The following is a 17,517-nucleotide window of genomic DNA, read 5'->3' on the forward strand; positions in this document are numbered from 1 at the left end:
GTTAAGGATCCGGTGTTGCCATGAGCTCTGGTGTAGGTCACAGACGTGAGTCTGATCCCACGTGGCTGTGGCTGTGGTGTAGGCCAGTGGCTAAAACTCCAATTAGACCCCTAGCCTGGGAACCTCCACATGCTGTAGGTGCGGCCCTAGAAAAGGCAAGAAGACAAAAACAAAAACAAAAACAAAAACAAACCCCAAAAATCAAATCCAAAGACACACAGGCTGAAAGTGGAATCTGTTCTTCTCCATTGATTTCTTTGTCTTTACAGTAAAACCACAGTGTCTCAATTACTGCACCATCAGAGTAAGTTGTAAAGTCATGTAGTGTAAGATGTCCTCTTGTTCTCTCTCTCTCTCTTTTTTTTTTCTTTTTTTGGTCTTTTTGCCTTTTTTAGGGCTGCACCTGCGGCATGTGGAGGTTCCCAGGCTAGGGGTCTAATTGGAGCTGTAGCGGCCAGCCTATGCCACATCAACACCAGATCCGAGCCTCGTCTGTGACTTACACCACAACTCATGGCAACGCTGGATCCTTAACCCACTGAGCGAGGTCAGGGATCATACCTGCAGCCTCATGGATACTAGTCAGATTCGTTTCCACTGAGCCACAACAGGAACTCCTCTTACAGGAATTTTAATTTGGATTTCACTGCATCTACAGAGAAGTTTCGACAGACTTGCTCTGCATTGGTAATTTCCTATAAGCTTTAAACTATTACTTACTTCTAACATCAACTCCATAATGTAGATGGAATTTCCTGAGTTTACTGATAAAGAACCGAAGGTGGAAGCGTATTATTACAGTCAAGAGGCAGGTATAAACTTGAGTATGCAGGGACTGAGCTACTGAGTCCAACATTTGACTACCTAATGTCAGACTTAAATTGTGGGAGAGTCTTGGTGGAGAAGGTCTCAAAATACCTACATCTGACTCTAATAGTGGACCACAATCTTGATATTCAGAGTGGTCCACAGACCAGGACCTGGAGCATCAATATGAACCAGTTTCAAATGCAGAATCTCTGGGCTCAGGCTAAACCTGCTGAATCAGAATCTGCATTTGAGCAAGATCCCCAAGTAATTGATATACACATTAATATTGGAGAACTTCTGGTCAAGAAAAGTATTTCTCAATCTTCCCACAGTTGATTTTGTGTGGGTTAATTCTTTGTGGTGGGAACACCCTGTGCAGTAAAGGATGCTGAGCAGCATCCTTTACCTCAACTCAATAGATGGTAGTAGCACTTTCCCAGTTGTGACAACTAAAAATTCCCCAGAAAATGCCAAGTGTCCCTGTGGGCAAAATCACTCCTGGTTGAGAACCATTGGCTTTGACATGAGAACTGGAAATAACTTGATGGGGTTCCAATCAAACCTCATCTTTTAGTTATTTAATAATGTTATATTACTTTCCCTTTCTGAGCCCAATTTTTACAAATATAGATTGATATTCATAAGAGGATGGACCTCAGAGAATTGACTTTAGTAAAAAATTAAATGAGACAATCCATGTAAGAATCTAAGTTCAGGTCATTGCGCATAAAAGATCCAAATATGGCTTAAAATTAACTAATATTTTCTAAATGGAGGATTACATGAGAGTTCTTAATTTTTTTGTGTTAAAAGCGCAAAACTCCTAACTGACCTGTCAAAAGCGTCAGGAAACTAATGGCTACGTACCTATGATTTTATATCAAAGGAAAACACCTCTCGCCTGTGTTGAGGAGATGAATAGCAATCAGGAATATCTCGAACATGTCCTGATATCTATAGATATCCTAAGTCAATAGTTTGGAGGCCCCCGAGATCTACTCAACACAGAATCCTCAATCTTAGATTTGGAGAAAACATGAACTCAAGACTGGGAGAAGGTGCAAGGAAGTTGGGCCTTTGGAAGGCAGGAGAGTTCATGGAGAAAGAGGAATGCAAACTAGAGTCACCTGACTTATAACCTGGACTATTGGGAATAGACAATTAGCAGATGCTTCCTTTGTGTCCAGCCCAGTGTCCCACAGGAAAATGGTATGCTCAGCGGTACAGGTAATAATAAAAACAGTGCCTAATGAGCACTGTCACAAGAAGCTATAAATATCTCCTCCACTTCAGTTCCTTAGCATGTGCCACCTTGAGTTAGAAAGGGTATGGTTGTTGCTTTGAGGTCCCAAGTCTGGCTCAGAAACTCATGTGTCACTCCTTTCTGCAGTCCTCTCTGGTAACAGAGTCTCTGTCTCCACCATCAACCACCCGGAGAGGAATTCAGATTTCTACACAGAGACCTTCCTCTCAGAGACCCCATCCAGGTGAGTCTGGGAGCTCAGTAACTTCAGGAAAGGGTCAGAGAGAAGGGAAGTGGAGAATTTTCACGTGAGGTCACCCGAGAGAAAAACCTGCCTAGTCCAGAGCTAAGAGCTTGCCATGTTTGTTTGCTTGGTAGATTAATTTATAATTAATGTATTTAGTATATTAAAAGGAGAAGTGTCCTTTGGAATCAGAAATACAGGAGTCATTGTTACAATTTTTTTTGTCTTTTTAGGGCTGCACCCAGAGCATATGGAAGTTCCCAGCCTAGGGGTCAAATCAGAGCTGTATCTGCTGGCCTATGCTACAGCCACAGCAATGCGGGATCCAAGCCATGTCTGCAACCTGCACCACAGCTCATGGCAACACCGGATCCCTAACCCACTGAGCGAGGCCAGGGATTGAACCCATATTCTCATGGATACTAGTAGGGTTTGTTACCACTGAGCCACGATGGGAACTCCCTTTGTGACAATTAAATGATGAGAATGCAAATCCTTCTGGATGAGAATAAAGAAGGAATTGAAGGCATAAAGTGGTTCCATAAAATTACATCTGAAGAGTTTTGCGGTTAAGAGGAGTAACAAAATAGAGTATTAGGTTCGGGGATCTGTGCAATGAACTGAGGACATTTTTTTAAATATTTAAGGAGTTCCCTAATATATGGTATATCTGATATTCATCTTTTAAAATCCCCACTATTGCTGGATATTGTAATTTTCTGTTGTAAATTGAGGGTTTATGCCCTTTGTTCATTTTTCTGGTGGAATGTTCAGTCAATAAAATGTCTTAACACTGTAAAGTATCGTGCCTTTCTCTTGAGGATAAATTGTGTTTTGCTGCTTTATTAGCTAATCTGGGCAGAACCAAGGAAGCTTTCTCCCCAGCACCATCTCTCAGGAATCTCCTGAGCATTTTAGATCTCTTTTCCCACACAGGTCCATATCTTCTTCCTCTGTTTTCGAAATTCTTTTTGTGTTTCTTTAACAGAACACAAAATGATCATATGACTATAGAACCCCATGTTTTCATGGCCATGGGAGGCTGACCAACTGGAACTTGGTTACTGTTTCTGTATTCTTTAAAAATATAATCTGAAGTTCCCGTCGTGGCGCAGTGGTTAACAAATCCGACTAGGAACCATGAGGTTGCGGGTTCGGTTCCTGCCCTTGCTCAGTGGGTTAACGATGTGGCGTTGCCATGAGCTATGGTGTAGGTTGCAGACGCAGCTTGGATCCCGCATTGCTGTGGCTCTGGTGTAGGCTGGCGGCTACAGCTCCAATTCGACCCCTAGCCTGGGAACCTCCATATGCCGCGGGAGCGGCCCAAAGAAATAGCAAAAAAGAAAAAAAAAAAAAATATATATATATATATAATCTGATGTTGACAGCTTCCCTTATATCATTTATTTCCTCATTATTATGGCTGTGGTGAGAAGATCCTGGTAGCGACATAGCCCCAGGAAGTCATAAAGTCATAGTGAACTCAGTGTGGGTGTGTGCCCCTGTATTTTGTTGGGCATAAGCAGCTCTTCGGACAGTGGTACCCAGCCCATATACTCCAAAATGTGACCCTTAATACAGAAGCCAGAATTTTTTTTTTTTGTCTTTTGTCTTTTTAGGGCCGCACCTACAGCATACAGAGGTTCCCAGCTCAGGGGTCGAATTGGAGCTACAGCTGCCAGCCTACACCAGAGCCACAGCAAGGCAGGATCCGAGCCATGTCCGTGACCAACACCACAGCTCACTGCAATGCTGAATCCTTAACCCACTGGTCGAGGCCAGGGATCAAACCCATGTGCTCATGGATACTAGCTGGGTTCATCAACAATTGAGCCACGATGGCATCTCCCAGAAGCCAGAATGTTAACCAACCGATGGAAATAAGGGGATCATCACTACTCGCAGGATTCCTTGGAAATAAAATTAATAAAGTGCAAGGAACGGTGCGTGAAGGAGAGACTCCCTGTGTCTTGAAGTTTCAGCCTTAGCAGAGAAGCCATCATGTCTCTCAACAATCTCTTTGACAGCGTCTTTCATCACATTCCCACATTGGCCCCATTTTGAATCCTCAATATCTGAATCGATCCCCTTCTGCAAAGTCTTTGTTCAGGCTCTTTCTCTTGCAAGGCAATCAGTTCTTTTTGCTCCCTTAATCCTACCTGCTATATTAACTAATATATTCAAATGTCCTGGTATTGGAGTGTGGGTATCTTTTGGAGGCCCTTACCCTACTGCTAAGACTTTTTTCAGAAGTATATTATTTGATGTCATTCAAGTGGCCTTATTTAAAAGAATAAAAACCAGAATTTATCAAGTGAATACACTTTACATTCAAAATTTTATGCCAAAAATGCTACCTCGTAGAATAGACATCTGTAGAATTCAAATCAGACAATCCCTATAGGTGCTAGGGTTAGGTTACACTGCACAAAAAGATCTAAACATACCACTTACAGTTAATGAACCTTTTTTTGTTTGTTTGTTTGTTTTTTGTTTTTGGCCTCCTCGTGGCATGTGGAGCTCCCGGGCCAGGGATCAGATGGGAGCCACAGTCGAGACCTAAATGGCAGCTGCAGCAATGCTGGATGCCTAACCCACTGTGCCAGGCTGGGAATCGAACCCACATCCCAGAGGCTCCCAAGACACAGCTGATCCTGTTTCACCACAGCGGTAGTTCCAGTTAACAAACTTTGTAATGAGAACCTAAATGAGAGCTCTTAACGTCAACATGTGAAATGCCTAATTATTTTGAAAAACTGTCACCAAACCAAAGAGTGTAGTTTTATATAACACAGGTCTCACCCTTGTTTTAGAGAAGAATACAACTTTTCTGGATATCAGTGGCTGTGTCCCAACCGCAAGTCCATGCTTTAAAGATGCAAGGGATCTTTTCAAGACAGGTTCATCAGTCATAAAGTTTGGGGAAAATTCTAACTCAAGATTGGGTTAAGGTCAGAATTCCTTCTGTGGTGCAGCAGGTTAAGTATTATTTTTTAGATTCCATATGTAAGTGAAAACATATATGGAACAGTAGGTTATCTTCATTTCATTGATGGTTTCCTTCACTGTGAAAAAGCTTTAATTAGGTCCCATTTGTTTATTTTTGCTCTTGCTTCCCTTGCTTGAAGAAATAGATCTTAAAAAAACATTGCTAGGATTTATGTCAAAGATTGTACCACCTACGCTTTCTTCTAGGAGTTTCACAGTTTCAGGTCTCCAATCTATTTTGAGTTTATGTTTGCATATGGTGTGAGAAGGGGTTCCAGTTTGATTCTTTTGCACGTAGCTGTCCAGTTTTCCCATCACCACTTACTGAAAAGACTTCCCCCCACTGAATATTTTTGCCTCTTTTGTCACATATTTTTTCATTTTTAAAAATTTTATTGACGTATAGTTGATTTACAATGTCATCACATATTGACTCATCATATGTGTGCAGGTTTGTTTCTGGGCTGTTTCGTTCCATTGATCTAGGTGTCTGGTTTTGTGCCAATACCACGATATGATGACTGTAGCTTTGTAGTATAGTCTGAGGTCAGGAATTGTGATACCGTCAGTTCTTTTTTCTCAAGATTGCTTGGCTATCTGGGATTTTTGTGGTGCCATAAAAATTTTAGGATTATTTGTTCTAGTTCTGTGAAAAATATGGGTATTTTGATAGGGATTGCATTAAATCTGTAGATTGCATTAAATCTGTAGATTGCCTTGGGTAGTACAGATATTCTAACAATGTTGAGTCTTCCAGTCCATGAACATAGGATATCCTTCCATTTCTTTGTGTCGCCATCATTTTCCTTCATCAGTGTTTTATAGTTGTCAGAGTATAGGTCTTTCACCTCCTTAGTAAGTTTATTCCTAGGTATTTTATTCTTTTTGATATGATTGTAAATAAGATGGTTTTCTTGCTTTTTCTGTCTGATAATTATGAGTATCTATTTCTGTATATTAATCTCGTATCCTGCACCTTTACTGAATTCATTTATTTAGATCTAGCAGTTTTTTGGCTCTGTCCCCCACAACTGTGCACTGTCCTGGCCATGGAAGCCTTTGCCCCAGTGTGGAGTTGCACTGCAGAGCGACAGGGGCCAGAGCCAGCACTGAGGTCAGGCTGGAGCATGCACTGGGTTGGTCACAGGAAACCAGCCAGAGTCCTGAGCAGTTTCAGTGTGCTTTTTCTGACTTGTTTCTGGAGCAGGCAAGCATGCATACTGTTCAAGGGTGGTGTCCATGTTTCTTACAGCCCCACTGGCAGTCCCATGGGTTTCAAACTAGTACTTTGAGAGCCAGATCCCAGGGTTGGGGGTACCCACTGTGTAATTTGAACTGCTCACTCCCAGGAAGGGTCCTCCTCCTCTTCTTATCACCTTCTAGGGGTGCAGGTTCCAACCTGATCACTTTTCTTCCCTTCCTACCCAACTCCTTGTGGCTCTTTCATACAACCTTGGTTGCAGAAGAAGAGTTTTTCCTTCTGTTTCCAGTTTGTTTTCAGTGAGAATTTCTCCACGTGTAGATCTTTTTTCTTTTCTCTCTCTCTCTTTTCTTTTTGGCTGCTCCTATGGCATGCAGAAGTTCCTGGACCAGGGATTGAACTTAAGCCACAGACGTGACAATCACAAATCCTTAACTGTTAGGCCACCAGGGAACTCCTAGATTTTTTTTTAATTTTTAGGGTCCCACCTGTGGCATATGGAAGTTCCCAGGCTAGGGGTCAAATCGGAGCTGCAGCTGCCAACCTACACCACAGCTCATGGTAATGCAGCATCCTTAACCCACTGATTGAGGCCAGGGATCAAGCTCACATTCTCATGGACACTAGTTGGGTTCATAGCCCGCAGAGCCACAATGGGAACTCCTATTTGCTTATATTTTTCCCCATCACTGGATTGTAGGGGCTTTGGTTTTTCAGAACCCTATATTTATTGTCTAGATAGTACCTGGAACATGGTTAACACTCAATACATATCCCTCAAATACACAGAAGATATTCTCAATGAAACACTAGACTGCATGATTTCTTGGGGAAAATGCCGAGAAGAGACAAAAATTCCTAAATAGGGATGACGTGGGGAATCTTCTAAAGGAGACAATCCATACACTATTTTCATTTATTTATTTATTTTTGCTTTTTAGGGCCACACCCGTGGCATATGGAAGTTCCCAGGCTAGGGGTTGAATGGGAGCAGCAGTCACCAGCCTACACCACAGCCACAGCCACGCCAGATCCGAGCCATGTCTGCAACCTACACCACAGCTCGTGGCAATGCTGGATCCTTAACCCACTGAGTGAGGCCAGGGATCGAACCCACATCCTCACGGATACTAGTCGGATTCGTTACCACTGAGCCACAGCGGGAACTCCCCATACACACATCCACATGCCATTCATATTAAAATGAATGTCTTGACTGCAAATACAGAGTGTGATATTTCAACCCAGTGAATCATGTTGTTTTACTTTTCTCTCTCAGTCACCTTCACCACATGGAACCATGGAACCTCACAGGAGTTTCAGAATTTATTCTCTTGGGATTTTCAGAGGAACCAGAACGGCAGACCCTCATAATTGTGTTTTTCCTCTCCATGTACCTAATCACTGTGTTTGGGAATCTGCTCATCATAATGGTCACAATCTATGACTCCAACCTGCACACGCCTATGTACTTCTTCCTCTCCAACCTGTCCTTTGCAGACATCTGTTTCATCACCATGACTGTCCCAAAGATGCTGGTGAACATCCAGACACAGAGTAAAGTCATAACCTATGCAGGATGCATCACCCAGGTGTACTTTTTCCTATTCTTTTCAGGGTTGGACATCTATCTTCTGACCGTGATGGCCTATGACAGGTTTGTGGCCATCTGTCACCCCCTGCATTACATGGTAATCATGAACCCCCGACTCTGTGGACTGCTGCTGCTGGTGACCTGGATTATAAGTGTCCTGCATTCACTGTTACAAAGCCTAATGGTGTTGCGACTGTCCTTCTGTACAGACCTGGAAATCCCCCACTTTTTCTGTGAACTCAATCAGATGGTCCAACTTGCCTGTTGTGACACTTTTCTTAATAACATGGTGATGTATTTTGCAGCTGTGCTGCTGGCTGGAGGTCCTCTTGCTGCGATCCTCTTCTCATACTCTAGGATAGTTTTGTCCATATGTGGAATCTCATCTGCTCAGGGGAAATCCGCAGCATTTTCCACCTGTGTGTCTCACCTCTCTGTCGTCTCTCTATTTTTTTGTACAAGTCTAGGAGTGTACCTTAGCTCTGCTGCTACCCACAGATCACACTCAAGTGCAAAAGCCTCAGTAATGTACGCCGTGGTCACGCCCATGCTAAACCCCTTCATCTATAGCCTGAGGAATAAAGACATAAAGGGGGCTCTGAAAAGACTCTTTGGGATGGCAGCTTTGCAAGGGCCAGTGGTCATAGGACTGAAGAACTGCCCATGATGTCAGAGCTCAATGTCTCAGCATCAGAAGTTGTAATTGTTTTCTTTTTCTTTCTTTTTTTTGGTCTTTTTAGGGCTGCACCTGTGGCATATGGAAGTTTCCAGGTTAGGGGTTGGAGCAGCAATGCCAGATCCAAGCCTCGTCTGTGACCTATACTACAGCTCATGGCAACGCCAGATCTTTAACCTGCTGAGAAAGGCCAGGGGTTGAACCCGCATCCTCATGGATACTAGTCAGGTTCCAACCACTGAGCCACGATAGGAACTCCAGAAGTTTTAATTCTTTTTTTTTTGGGGGGGGGTCTTTTTGCCTTTTCTAGGGCTGCACCCACGGCATATGGAGGTTCCCAGGCTAGGGGTCCAATCAGAGCTGTAGCCACCAGCCTACGCCACAGCCACAGCAACGCGGGATCCGCGCTGCATCTGTGACCTACACCACAGCTCATGGCAACGCCGGGTCCTTAACCCACTGAGCAAGGGCAGGGATCAAACCCGCAACCTCATGGTTCCCAGTTGGATTCGTTAACCACTGCGCTGCAAGAGGAACTCCCAGAAGTTTTAATTCTTTAACCAGACTGTGGTACTAGAACTTGCTCCTTTATGTCCTAGAATTTTTATTTTTTCAATTTCTATGTACACATCACTTACTTTATTATGTTTTGTCTCTCGCTGACATTCAATTGTTTCCCTCTTTCATTTTCTTTGTTTTTCCTAATTTATTCTCAACCATAGAAAAAATTGGAAATCTTCATTTATATCATGTAATTGTTTGGATTTCTTAAGAATAATTTCTTCTCACATGACATATATGACCCCATGGTTTTGCTTTTACTACAAGAATAGTCATGAGTTTTGCCACTGCAGTGGAAAAAACTAAACTTGGCAATTATGCCATTTCTGTAATTTTATCGGAAGGGAAAATCTGAGACCAAAGTTTTTCACTTTGGTGTCCACCACTCCTCTGTATACAACTGCCTTAACTGGTCTTCTTGATAAGGTAGACTGTTAACATACCAGTTTACTGTCACTGGTTTTTATTCTCTTTATTAAGATCCTCTACTCTTTTTCAGGCTCTAGTTCTCATTGCCTACTATTGTCACTGGCAAAACTGATCATCAAATACAATTCTTCTAGTGGTGTCTACACAGAAACAGAAATTTGAATAAATAGATTGACTTAACATGGCCTTAGAATATAAGACAGGACACCATAAAACTCCTAGAAGAGAACACAGGCAAAACATTCTCTGACATAAATTTTAACAATGTTTTCTTAGGTCAGTTTCCCAAGGCAATAGAAATATAAGCAAAAATAAACAAATGGGACCTAATAAAACTTATAAGCTCTTGCACAGCAAAGGAAACCGCAAATAAAATGAAAAGCCAACCTACAGACTGGAAGAATATAATTGCAAACAATGAGACCAACAAGGACTTAATTTCCAAAATATACAAACAGCCCATAAAACTCAATAGCAAAAAATAAATAATCCAATCAAAAAATGGGCAGAAGACCTAAAAAGACATTTGTCTAAAGAAGACATACAGATGGCCAGTAGGCACATGAAAAGATGCTCAACATGGCTAATTATCAGAGAAATGCAAATCAAAACTACAACGAGGTATCACCTCACACCGGTCAGAATGGCTATCATCAAAAAGTCCACAAGCAAAAAATGCTGGAGAGAGTGTGGAGAAAAGGGAACCCTCCCGCACTGTTGGTGGGAATGTAAATTGGTACAGTCATTATGGAAAACATTATGCAGTTTCTTTAAAAAACTGAAAATAGTTAGCATAAGATTCAGCAATCTCACTACTCCTGGACACATCCAGAGAAAACAATGATTTGAAAAGATACATGCATCCCAATGTTCATAGCAGCACAATTTACAATAGCCAAGTCACGGAAGCAATCTAAATGTTCATCGACAGATGAATGGATAAAGATGTCACGTATATATATACAGACACACACACACTCATCCGTAAAAAAGAATGAAATAATGCCATTTGCAGCAACATGGATAAACCTAGAGGTTATCACACTAAGTGAAGTAAACCAGACAGAAAAAGACCAATATCATATGATATCACTTACACATGGAATCTAAAATATGACACAAACGTACTTATGAAATAAACAGACTCACAGACATAGAAAACAAAGACATAGAAACAGAGTGAGAGAGAGATAAATTAAGAGTTTGGAGTTAGCAGATACAAACTATTATACACAAAATAGGTAAACAACAACATCCTACTGATACCACAGGGAACTATATTCAATATCCTGCAATAAACCATAATGGAAAAGAATACGATGAAGAATATATACATATATATGTAACTGACTCACCTTGCTGTACACTAGAAACTAACACAAATTGTAGATCAATACTTCAATAAAAATTTTAAAAAGAACTGCTTAGACCTTTGATTGGCACATAGGAAGCATTCGTGTGTAAGTTTGTTGAATGAAATATGAAAAGCATAAAAAGAAAGAAAAGAAAGAAATGGGGAGTTCACAGCTCCCACAGCTGGATAGTTTCAAATTTATGAAAAATTCATCTTCGTTAATGGAGCCAAAGTGGCTGCTGCTTCTTTTTTTTTTTTTTAAAGAAAAGATATTCAATTATTTCTTAGTCTAATCTCTTAAAATGCTCAATGTGTTTTCACAAGTGCAAGAGGAGGAACTGCTCTCAGCCAACAACTTACCAGTGATTTCGACACACAAACTTCAAATCATCATGCTGTATACTTATTTTTAATTTCTGCACTGGAAAAGAAAAGGAAGGTGTAAATGAAGGTTAGTTCACAGTGACTCCATCTTTGCCTTTAAATTAATCTTTCTTCTTGGGGGCAGAAGGGGAAAAGAAAGATAGGGGAAAAGTGGCTGCTGACCATTCTTTTCAGCTATGGTTCCAACAGCAACTAATACTTTCTTCATGCGGTTCCTCTGTCTCTCTCTACCCATGCACGGCAGTCCGGGTCTTTTGCAAAGGTGACGCTATTGACGACTATCGCACCTGAGCAGGCCTTGCGTCCCCTTTAAGGAGCTTTCTGAGGGGTGCGGTGAGAAGGCCTTGGCCTCCACCTGGGCCACCAACCACGCCATAGAGGTGTTCGCTGCCTAGTTCCCCGGGAGGCTGTCATTCTTGCAAGGGCTGGGTACACTACATACCCCAAGTTTGGAAGGATGGCTGGGGTTACTGAGCCCGTTCCTTTTGGACTTTGAATTAGACTACAGAGGCCCTCAACCAAAAGAGCGCACAGATCCGAAATGAAGCCTCGTTGTAAGTTAGAATGAAAACCAAAACCCAAAAAACAACCCCCCAAAGCCTCTCAAACCCATTCTCCGCTGAGGTACAGAGCCCAGAAAAATCATCGCGAGAGCGTCGGCACGCTCCCTGGGCGCGCGCCGGGGGCAGCCTCTGATTGGTGCGCCTCGTCTCTTAGCCCCGCCCCCTGCCCGAGCCCCGCCCTCCGCGCCCCAAGGCTCGCAGTTTGTCTCCCCGCTGAGGGGCCCTTCCTCGTTCTCAACACCTTCATTTCATTTTTTATTTTATTTTTTATTTTATTATTTTTTTTTGTCTTTTTGCTATTTCTTGGGCTGCTCCCGCGGCATATGGAGGTTCCCAGGCTGGGAGGGTTTGAATTGGAGCTACAGCTGCCAGCCTAGCCACAGCCGCAGCCGGCCAGATCCAAGCCGAGTCTGCCACCTTGCCCCCACAGCAATGCGGGATCCTAAACCCGCTGAGCGCGGCCGGGGATGGAACCTGCATCCTCACGGATACTAGTCGGGTTTGTTACCGCTGAGCCACCGTGGGAACTACGACAGGGCCACAAATTCTGCAGAGGCTCTATCTCCCTCTTTTTGTCTACGACCCCCCGCCTCCCAGCACGGACTCTTTAGGCTCTGCTTCTCTGGCCCCACCTTCAGGCTGTTTTAGTACTGCCCAGTAGTTACCTAAGGCTGCCAGCCTCTGTTCTAAGGAATTAGACCTCCAAGGTCATTTCTAGGAAGCAAGACTGAGGGAAAGGAGATTAACAGTCTTCACAAGTCACGAATCAAACCCCAAGAAGAGTCGGAGAGCCAAGAAAACCATCAAAACCAGGACTGGTCTTTATTGAGGGGTCAGGGCGCCATAACACCCCGAAAAAGCAGAGCCTGGGGACTTGACAAACACAGAAGCGGCATTTAAGGGTTTCTTAGACATGCAATCTGGGTCTCCCCGCCAGGGGAAAGGCCATGGGTGATGGGGTTGCTCACAAGGACTTGAGGAAGTTCCTGTATTTGTCCAGGAAACTGGCAGACAGAGTATTCAGCTCTTGGCGAAGTTCCTGCAGAGCCTTGTCCTGCTCTTCCTGCTCCCCCACCATCTTCTTCTTGTAGTAGTTGAGGTACAAGTCCATCCAGTCATTCACCACAGTCACCATGGCCTCTTCGGGGATGGCAGGCTCTGAGAAGACCTGCAAGGTGGGGTGGGGGGAGGGGGTTAGGATTCTGCAAGAGAAACCCCGCTGAGCCCTGTGATCAGGAATAACCACACACTCTGACACCCCCTTTTCTCCACTTCGTATGCCCTGTCTCTAGAAGGTTCCATCAACGCCACCACAACCCTCCTGGCTCCACATTATTTTTCCTTCTCTGTCCTCATCCATTCTCCACACTTCAGGCCCTTTCTTTGAAACGGAGGGCCTTGGCCTACCTGCTGATTCAGCAGAATGTTAAATTCCTTTATTCCTGCAGAAATGAGATCCTGATTGGTTGGAAGAAGGGCCATCTGCTTGGGTAGAGAAACAGATGGAACTTAAGTATCCTTTTTGCCCATCCAAGGGTTATTTCCCCCAATTCCCTCACTCCCCTGAAGGATCCCTGGTGCAAGGCCAGCTGCCCTCAACCACCTTTCAAACCCTGCCCTGTTCTGAGATGGCATTTCTCCCCGGGGGGCTCACCTTCAGGTCCACTGCAGGTGGAGCTGTAGTGTCTCACCTACCCTTTGCAGGGTCTGGATGTTTCTCTGTGCCCAGCTAGATGCAGACAAGGAGGCAAGTGTGTCAGCTCAAGAGGGAAACGCCCTGCATTTAGGAGCTGAGGGAGGGTGATAGGTCAGCCAGGGCAGGGGAAGGAGGGAGAGGCTTCCCTGAAATTAGAAAGATAGCAAAGCCCAGAAAATAGATAAGTGGGGAGGGGAGGGGCCCAGAAAACCGGACCAGAGACAGATCCTTGTCCTCTCCTGCACACCCCAGTATCCAAGCTTCAAATGCTAACATTAAATGATGTCCCATTCCATGACAGGCATTGATTGATTGATTGATTGATTGATTGATTGTAATTTTTAGGGCTGCACTTGTGGCATATGGAAGTTCCCAGGCTAGGGGTCCAATAGGAGCTACAGCTGCCAGCCTATGCCACAGCAACAGCAACACAGGATCTGAGCCACGTCTGCGACCTACACCACAGCTCACGACAATGCCGGATCCTTAACCCACGGAGCAAGGCCAGGGATCAAACCCACAAGCTCATGGTTCCTAGTCAGATTCATTTCTGCAGCACCACAACAGGAGCTCCCTACAGGCATTTTTTTAAACCATCCCAACAAGCAGTGGCAGTTACTCTCCCAATTCATAGATGATCTATTACCAGCAGCTTACATTCCGTTTATCATTTTGTGCCAGGCTCTATTTCAAGCAAGTGTTAAGGTATTTCTTCTTTCTTTTTCTCCCCACCCCGACCACGCCTGTGGCATGTGGAAGTTCCCAAGCCTGGGATCAGAACCTAGCCACAGGGGTGACAACACCGAATCCTTAACCACTAGGCCACCAGGGAACTCCCAATTGTTATAAAAAATCATATTAGGCAAGTTCCAGTAACAGCCACATGTTGCAGGTGTACGCCAGCTGCAAGGTGGGAGGACTGAATGCTTCCAGGCTGAGCTCCACAAGAGTGGAGATGCATGTGTCTTATTCTCTGTTATATCACCAGACACTCAAGAAAGTTAAGATACTCTTTTTCTTGTGGCTCAGTTTCTGTCTGTCTGTCTTTCTTTCTTGGCCACACCTGAGGCATATGGAGGTTCCCAGGCTAGGGGTTGAATTGGAGCTGTTGCCACTGGCCCACACCACAGCCACAGCAACGCAGGATCCGAGCTGCACCTGCAACCTACACCACAGCTCATGGCAACTCCAGATCCTTAACCCACTGATTGAGGCCAGGGATCGAACCTGTGTCCTCGTGGATACTAGTCAGATTTGGTACCTCTGGGAACTCCTCCTGTGGCACACTCTCCATCCCTGGCCTGGGAACTTCCACATACCACAGTTGTGGCCATAAAAAAAAAAGAAAGAAAGAAAGAAAGAAAGAAAAAGTGAAAGAAAAAGCCCCACAATGTTCATAGGCACCTATTCACACATAGTTTGTTGATTTGCTCTTTTTTGTTTAGAGCATTTTCTTAATCAATATACAACAAAGTGAACTTCCTTTTGGTGTACAATGTATAGATTTTAACACATAGATTCATGTAACTGCTACCACAATCCGGATACAGAATACTTCTGTCACCCCCAAACTCCTTCTGGCTTCTCCATTATAGTCACCCTGACTCCCATCCCTAAATCCTGCTAAGCACTGTTTTGTTCCCTGTCACTACAGTTCAGTATTTTTGAGGATGTCCTGTGATGGAAGCATACAGCATGTAGCCTTTGAAACTGGCTCCTTTGTTTCAGAGTAATCAATGCCCTTCAGCTCATCCAAGTTGTTACAAGCACCGTGTTGTTCCTTTCCATTGCTAAGTGTGCACTGCATAAATGCACTAGTTTGTGGATTCATTCACCACTGAAGAACATTTGGATAGTCCGCAGTTATTGCCAAGTCTGAATACACGTACAATAAATATTTGTGTACCAATTTTTGTGCGAACATGTTTTCATTTATTTAGGGTAGAAAGTATGTGTTCCCACTAGGAGAAATAATTGCAATATGACCTGACAAAGAATATGTATACAGGGAGTTCCCTTAGAGGCTCAGCAGTTAACAAACCCGACTAGGATCCATGAGGATGAGGGTTCAATCCCTGGCCTCGCTCCGCAGGTCAAGGATCCAGGGTTGCCAGGAGCTGTGGTGTAGGTCACAGACACGGCTCAGATCTTGAGTTGCTGGGGCTGTGGCATAGGCCAGCAACTGAAATTCCAATTCGACCCCTAGCCTGGGAATCTCCATATGCTGCAGGTGCAGCCCCCCAAAAAATTTAAAACAAACTCCTGGAATTCTACTGTGGTGCATGAGGTTAAGGATCCAGCTTTGTCACTGCAGCAGCTGGAGTTGCTGCTGTGGTGCAGGTTGGATTCCTGGTCCAGGAAATTCCACATGCTGTGGGTTCAGCCAAAAAAGAAAAAAAAATAAATAAAACAAACTCTTGGAGTGCCCATCATAGCTCAGTGGAAATGAATTTGACTAGTAACCATGAGACTTTAGGTTTGAAACCTGGCCTTGCTCAGTGAGTTATGTATCTGGTGTTGCCATGGCTGTGGCTTAGGCCAGCAGCTGTAGCTCCAATTAGACCCCTAGCTTGGGAACTTCCATGTGCTGCAGGTGGAGCCCAAAAAGCAAAAAAAAAAAAAAAAAAAGAAAGAAAAGAAAGAAAGAAAGAAAGAAAAAGAACAATACAGGGAGTTTCTGATGGCTCAGCAGGTTAAGGATCCAGTGTTGTACCTGCTGTGGCTCAGGTCACTGCTGGGGCATGGGTTTGATTCCTGGCCTGGGAACTTCCGAATGCCCTGGGGGCAGCCAAAAATTAAAGAAAAAAAAATTAAAAAGAAAAAAGATGCTATAGTTCTAATTCGCCTCAAATTGGACTCCTGCCTCAAGGCCTAGAAGAGTAGCACCTGCCCACTGAATTTTTTTCTTTTTTCTTTTTTCTTTTTTTTTTTTTTTTTTTGGTCTTTTTGCCTTTTCTAGGGCCGCTCCTGCGCATGTGGAGGTTCCCAGGCTAGGGGTCGAATTGGAGCTGTAGCCGCTGGCTTACACCAGAGCCACAGCAACGTGGGATCTGAGCCGCGTCTGCAACCTACACCACAGCTCACGGCAACACCAGATCATTAACCCACTGAGCAAGGGCAGGGACCAAACCCGCAACCTCATGGTTCCTAGTCGGATTTGTTAACCACTGAGCCATGACGGGAACTCCGAATTTTTCTTTTTCTTTCTTTTTATGCCCGCACCTGCAGCATATGGAAATTCCCAGACTAAGGGTCAAATCAGAGCTGCAGCTGCTAGCCTACACCACAGCCACAACACTAGGATCCAACCTACATCTGCGACCTATACCACAGCTCACAGCAATGCTGAGCCACAACAAGAACTCCTGCTCACTGAATATTTGTTGAATGAATAGATGAATAAATTACTTTTACCAGTTTTCAGCTCAGTAACTTTGCTGAAGTCACTTCACATATGCAAGCCCTAGTTCCCTTGTTTAGGGGAGGAATAGGAGTTCCTGTTGTGGCACAGCAGAAACAAATCTGACCAGTATCCCTGAGGATACGGGTTCAACCCCTGACCTCGCTCAGTGGGTTTGGGATATGGCACTGCTGTGAGCTGTGGTGTAGGTCATAGATGCGGCTTGGATCCCGAGTGGCTGTAACTGTGGTGTAGACCAGCAGCTGTAGCTGTTTCAACCCCTGGCTTGGGAATTTCCATATGCCGAGGGTGCAGCCCAAAAAGCAAAAAAATTTAAAAAATGTAAAATCATACCTACAAGGGCTAGTGAGAAA

General features: G+C 44.0%; 3 protein-coding genes across 13 annotated transcripts in view; 1 reads left to right on the forward strand and 2 right to left on the reverse strand.

The window, feature by feature from the left end:
* Positions 1-12,143, reverse strand: part of LOC106509673 (olfactory receptor 7A17-like) — a 62,034-nt gene extending 49,891 nt beyond the window's left edge. For 3 of the 8 annotated variants that reach the window (XR_002342346.1, XR_002342347.1, XM_021086367.1), the window contains exons 1-2: positions 11,927-12,143; positions 11,461-11,521 (exon numbers count right to left, since the gene is read on the reverse strand). The gene's annotated coding sequence lies outside the window, so the exon portion shown is untranslated. The other 5 variants (XR_002342349.1, XR_002342350.1, XM_021086370.1 and 2 more) reach the window with 2 other exon arrangements.
* On the forward strand, positions 7,580-8,891 carry LOC110259901 (olfactory receptor 7A17-like). The gene has a single exon (XM_021086371.1). It carries the CDS (start codon positions 7,779-7,781, stop codon positions 8,745-8,747), a length of 969 nt encoding a protein of 322 aa, XP_020942030.1. The 5' UTR covers positions 7,580-7,778; the 3' UTR covers positions 8,748-8,891.
* AHSP (alpha hemoglobin stabilizing protein) lies at positions 12,845-13,848 on the reverse strand. Of its 4 annotated transcripts, none has more exons than XR_002342351.1 (3): positions 13,743-13,818; positions 13,455-13,489; positions 12,845-13,215 (listed from the first exon to the last, which is right to left on the reverse strand). XR_002342351.1 is itself a non-coding variant. In XM_021086373.1 (3 exons), the coding sequence occupies exons 2-3, from the start codon at positions 13,527-13,529 to the stop codon at positions 13,012-13,014; spliced, it is 279 nt and encodes a 92-aa protein (XP_020942032.1). In that variant the 5' UTR covers positions 13,530-13,532; positions 13,702-13,848; the 3' UTR covers positions 12,845-13,011. The 4 variants fall into 4 exon arrangements, 3 of the variants coding, with proteins under 3 accessions (XP_020942032.1, XP_020942031.1, XP_020942033.1); XM_021086373.1 differs by having other exon boundaries at positions 13,455-13,532; positions 13,702-13,848; XM_021086372.1 differs by having other exon boundaries at positions 13,455-13,529; positions 13,702-13,835.

This window comes from Sus scrofa, chromosome 3 (assembly GCF_000003025.6).
Source record: "Sus scrofa isolate TJ Tabasco breed Duroc chromosome 3, Sscrofa11.1, whole genome shotgun sequence".
In the NCBI taxonomy this organism is placed as follows: domain Eukaryota; kingdom Metazoa; phylum Chordata; class Mammalia; order Artiodactyla; family Suidae; genus Sus; species Sus scrofa.

Bases quoted from the DNA above. Each gene is read 5' to 3' on its own strand.
- LOC110259901 (XM_021086371.1), top strand. From the start codon at position 7,779: ATGGAACCATGGAACCTCACAGGAGTTTCAGAATTTATTCTCTTGGGA.
- AHSP (XM_021086373.1), bottom strand. From the start codon at position 13,529: ATGGCCCTTCTTCCAACCAATCAGGATCTCATTTCTGCAGGAATAAAG. The intron at 13,216-13,454 runs GTAGGCCAAGGC...CCCACCTTGCAG, and splicing joins ACATTCTGCTGAATCAGCAG to GTCTTCTCAGAGCCTGCCAT.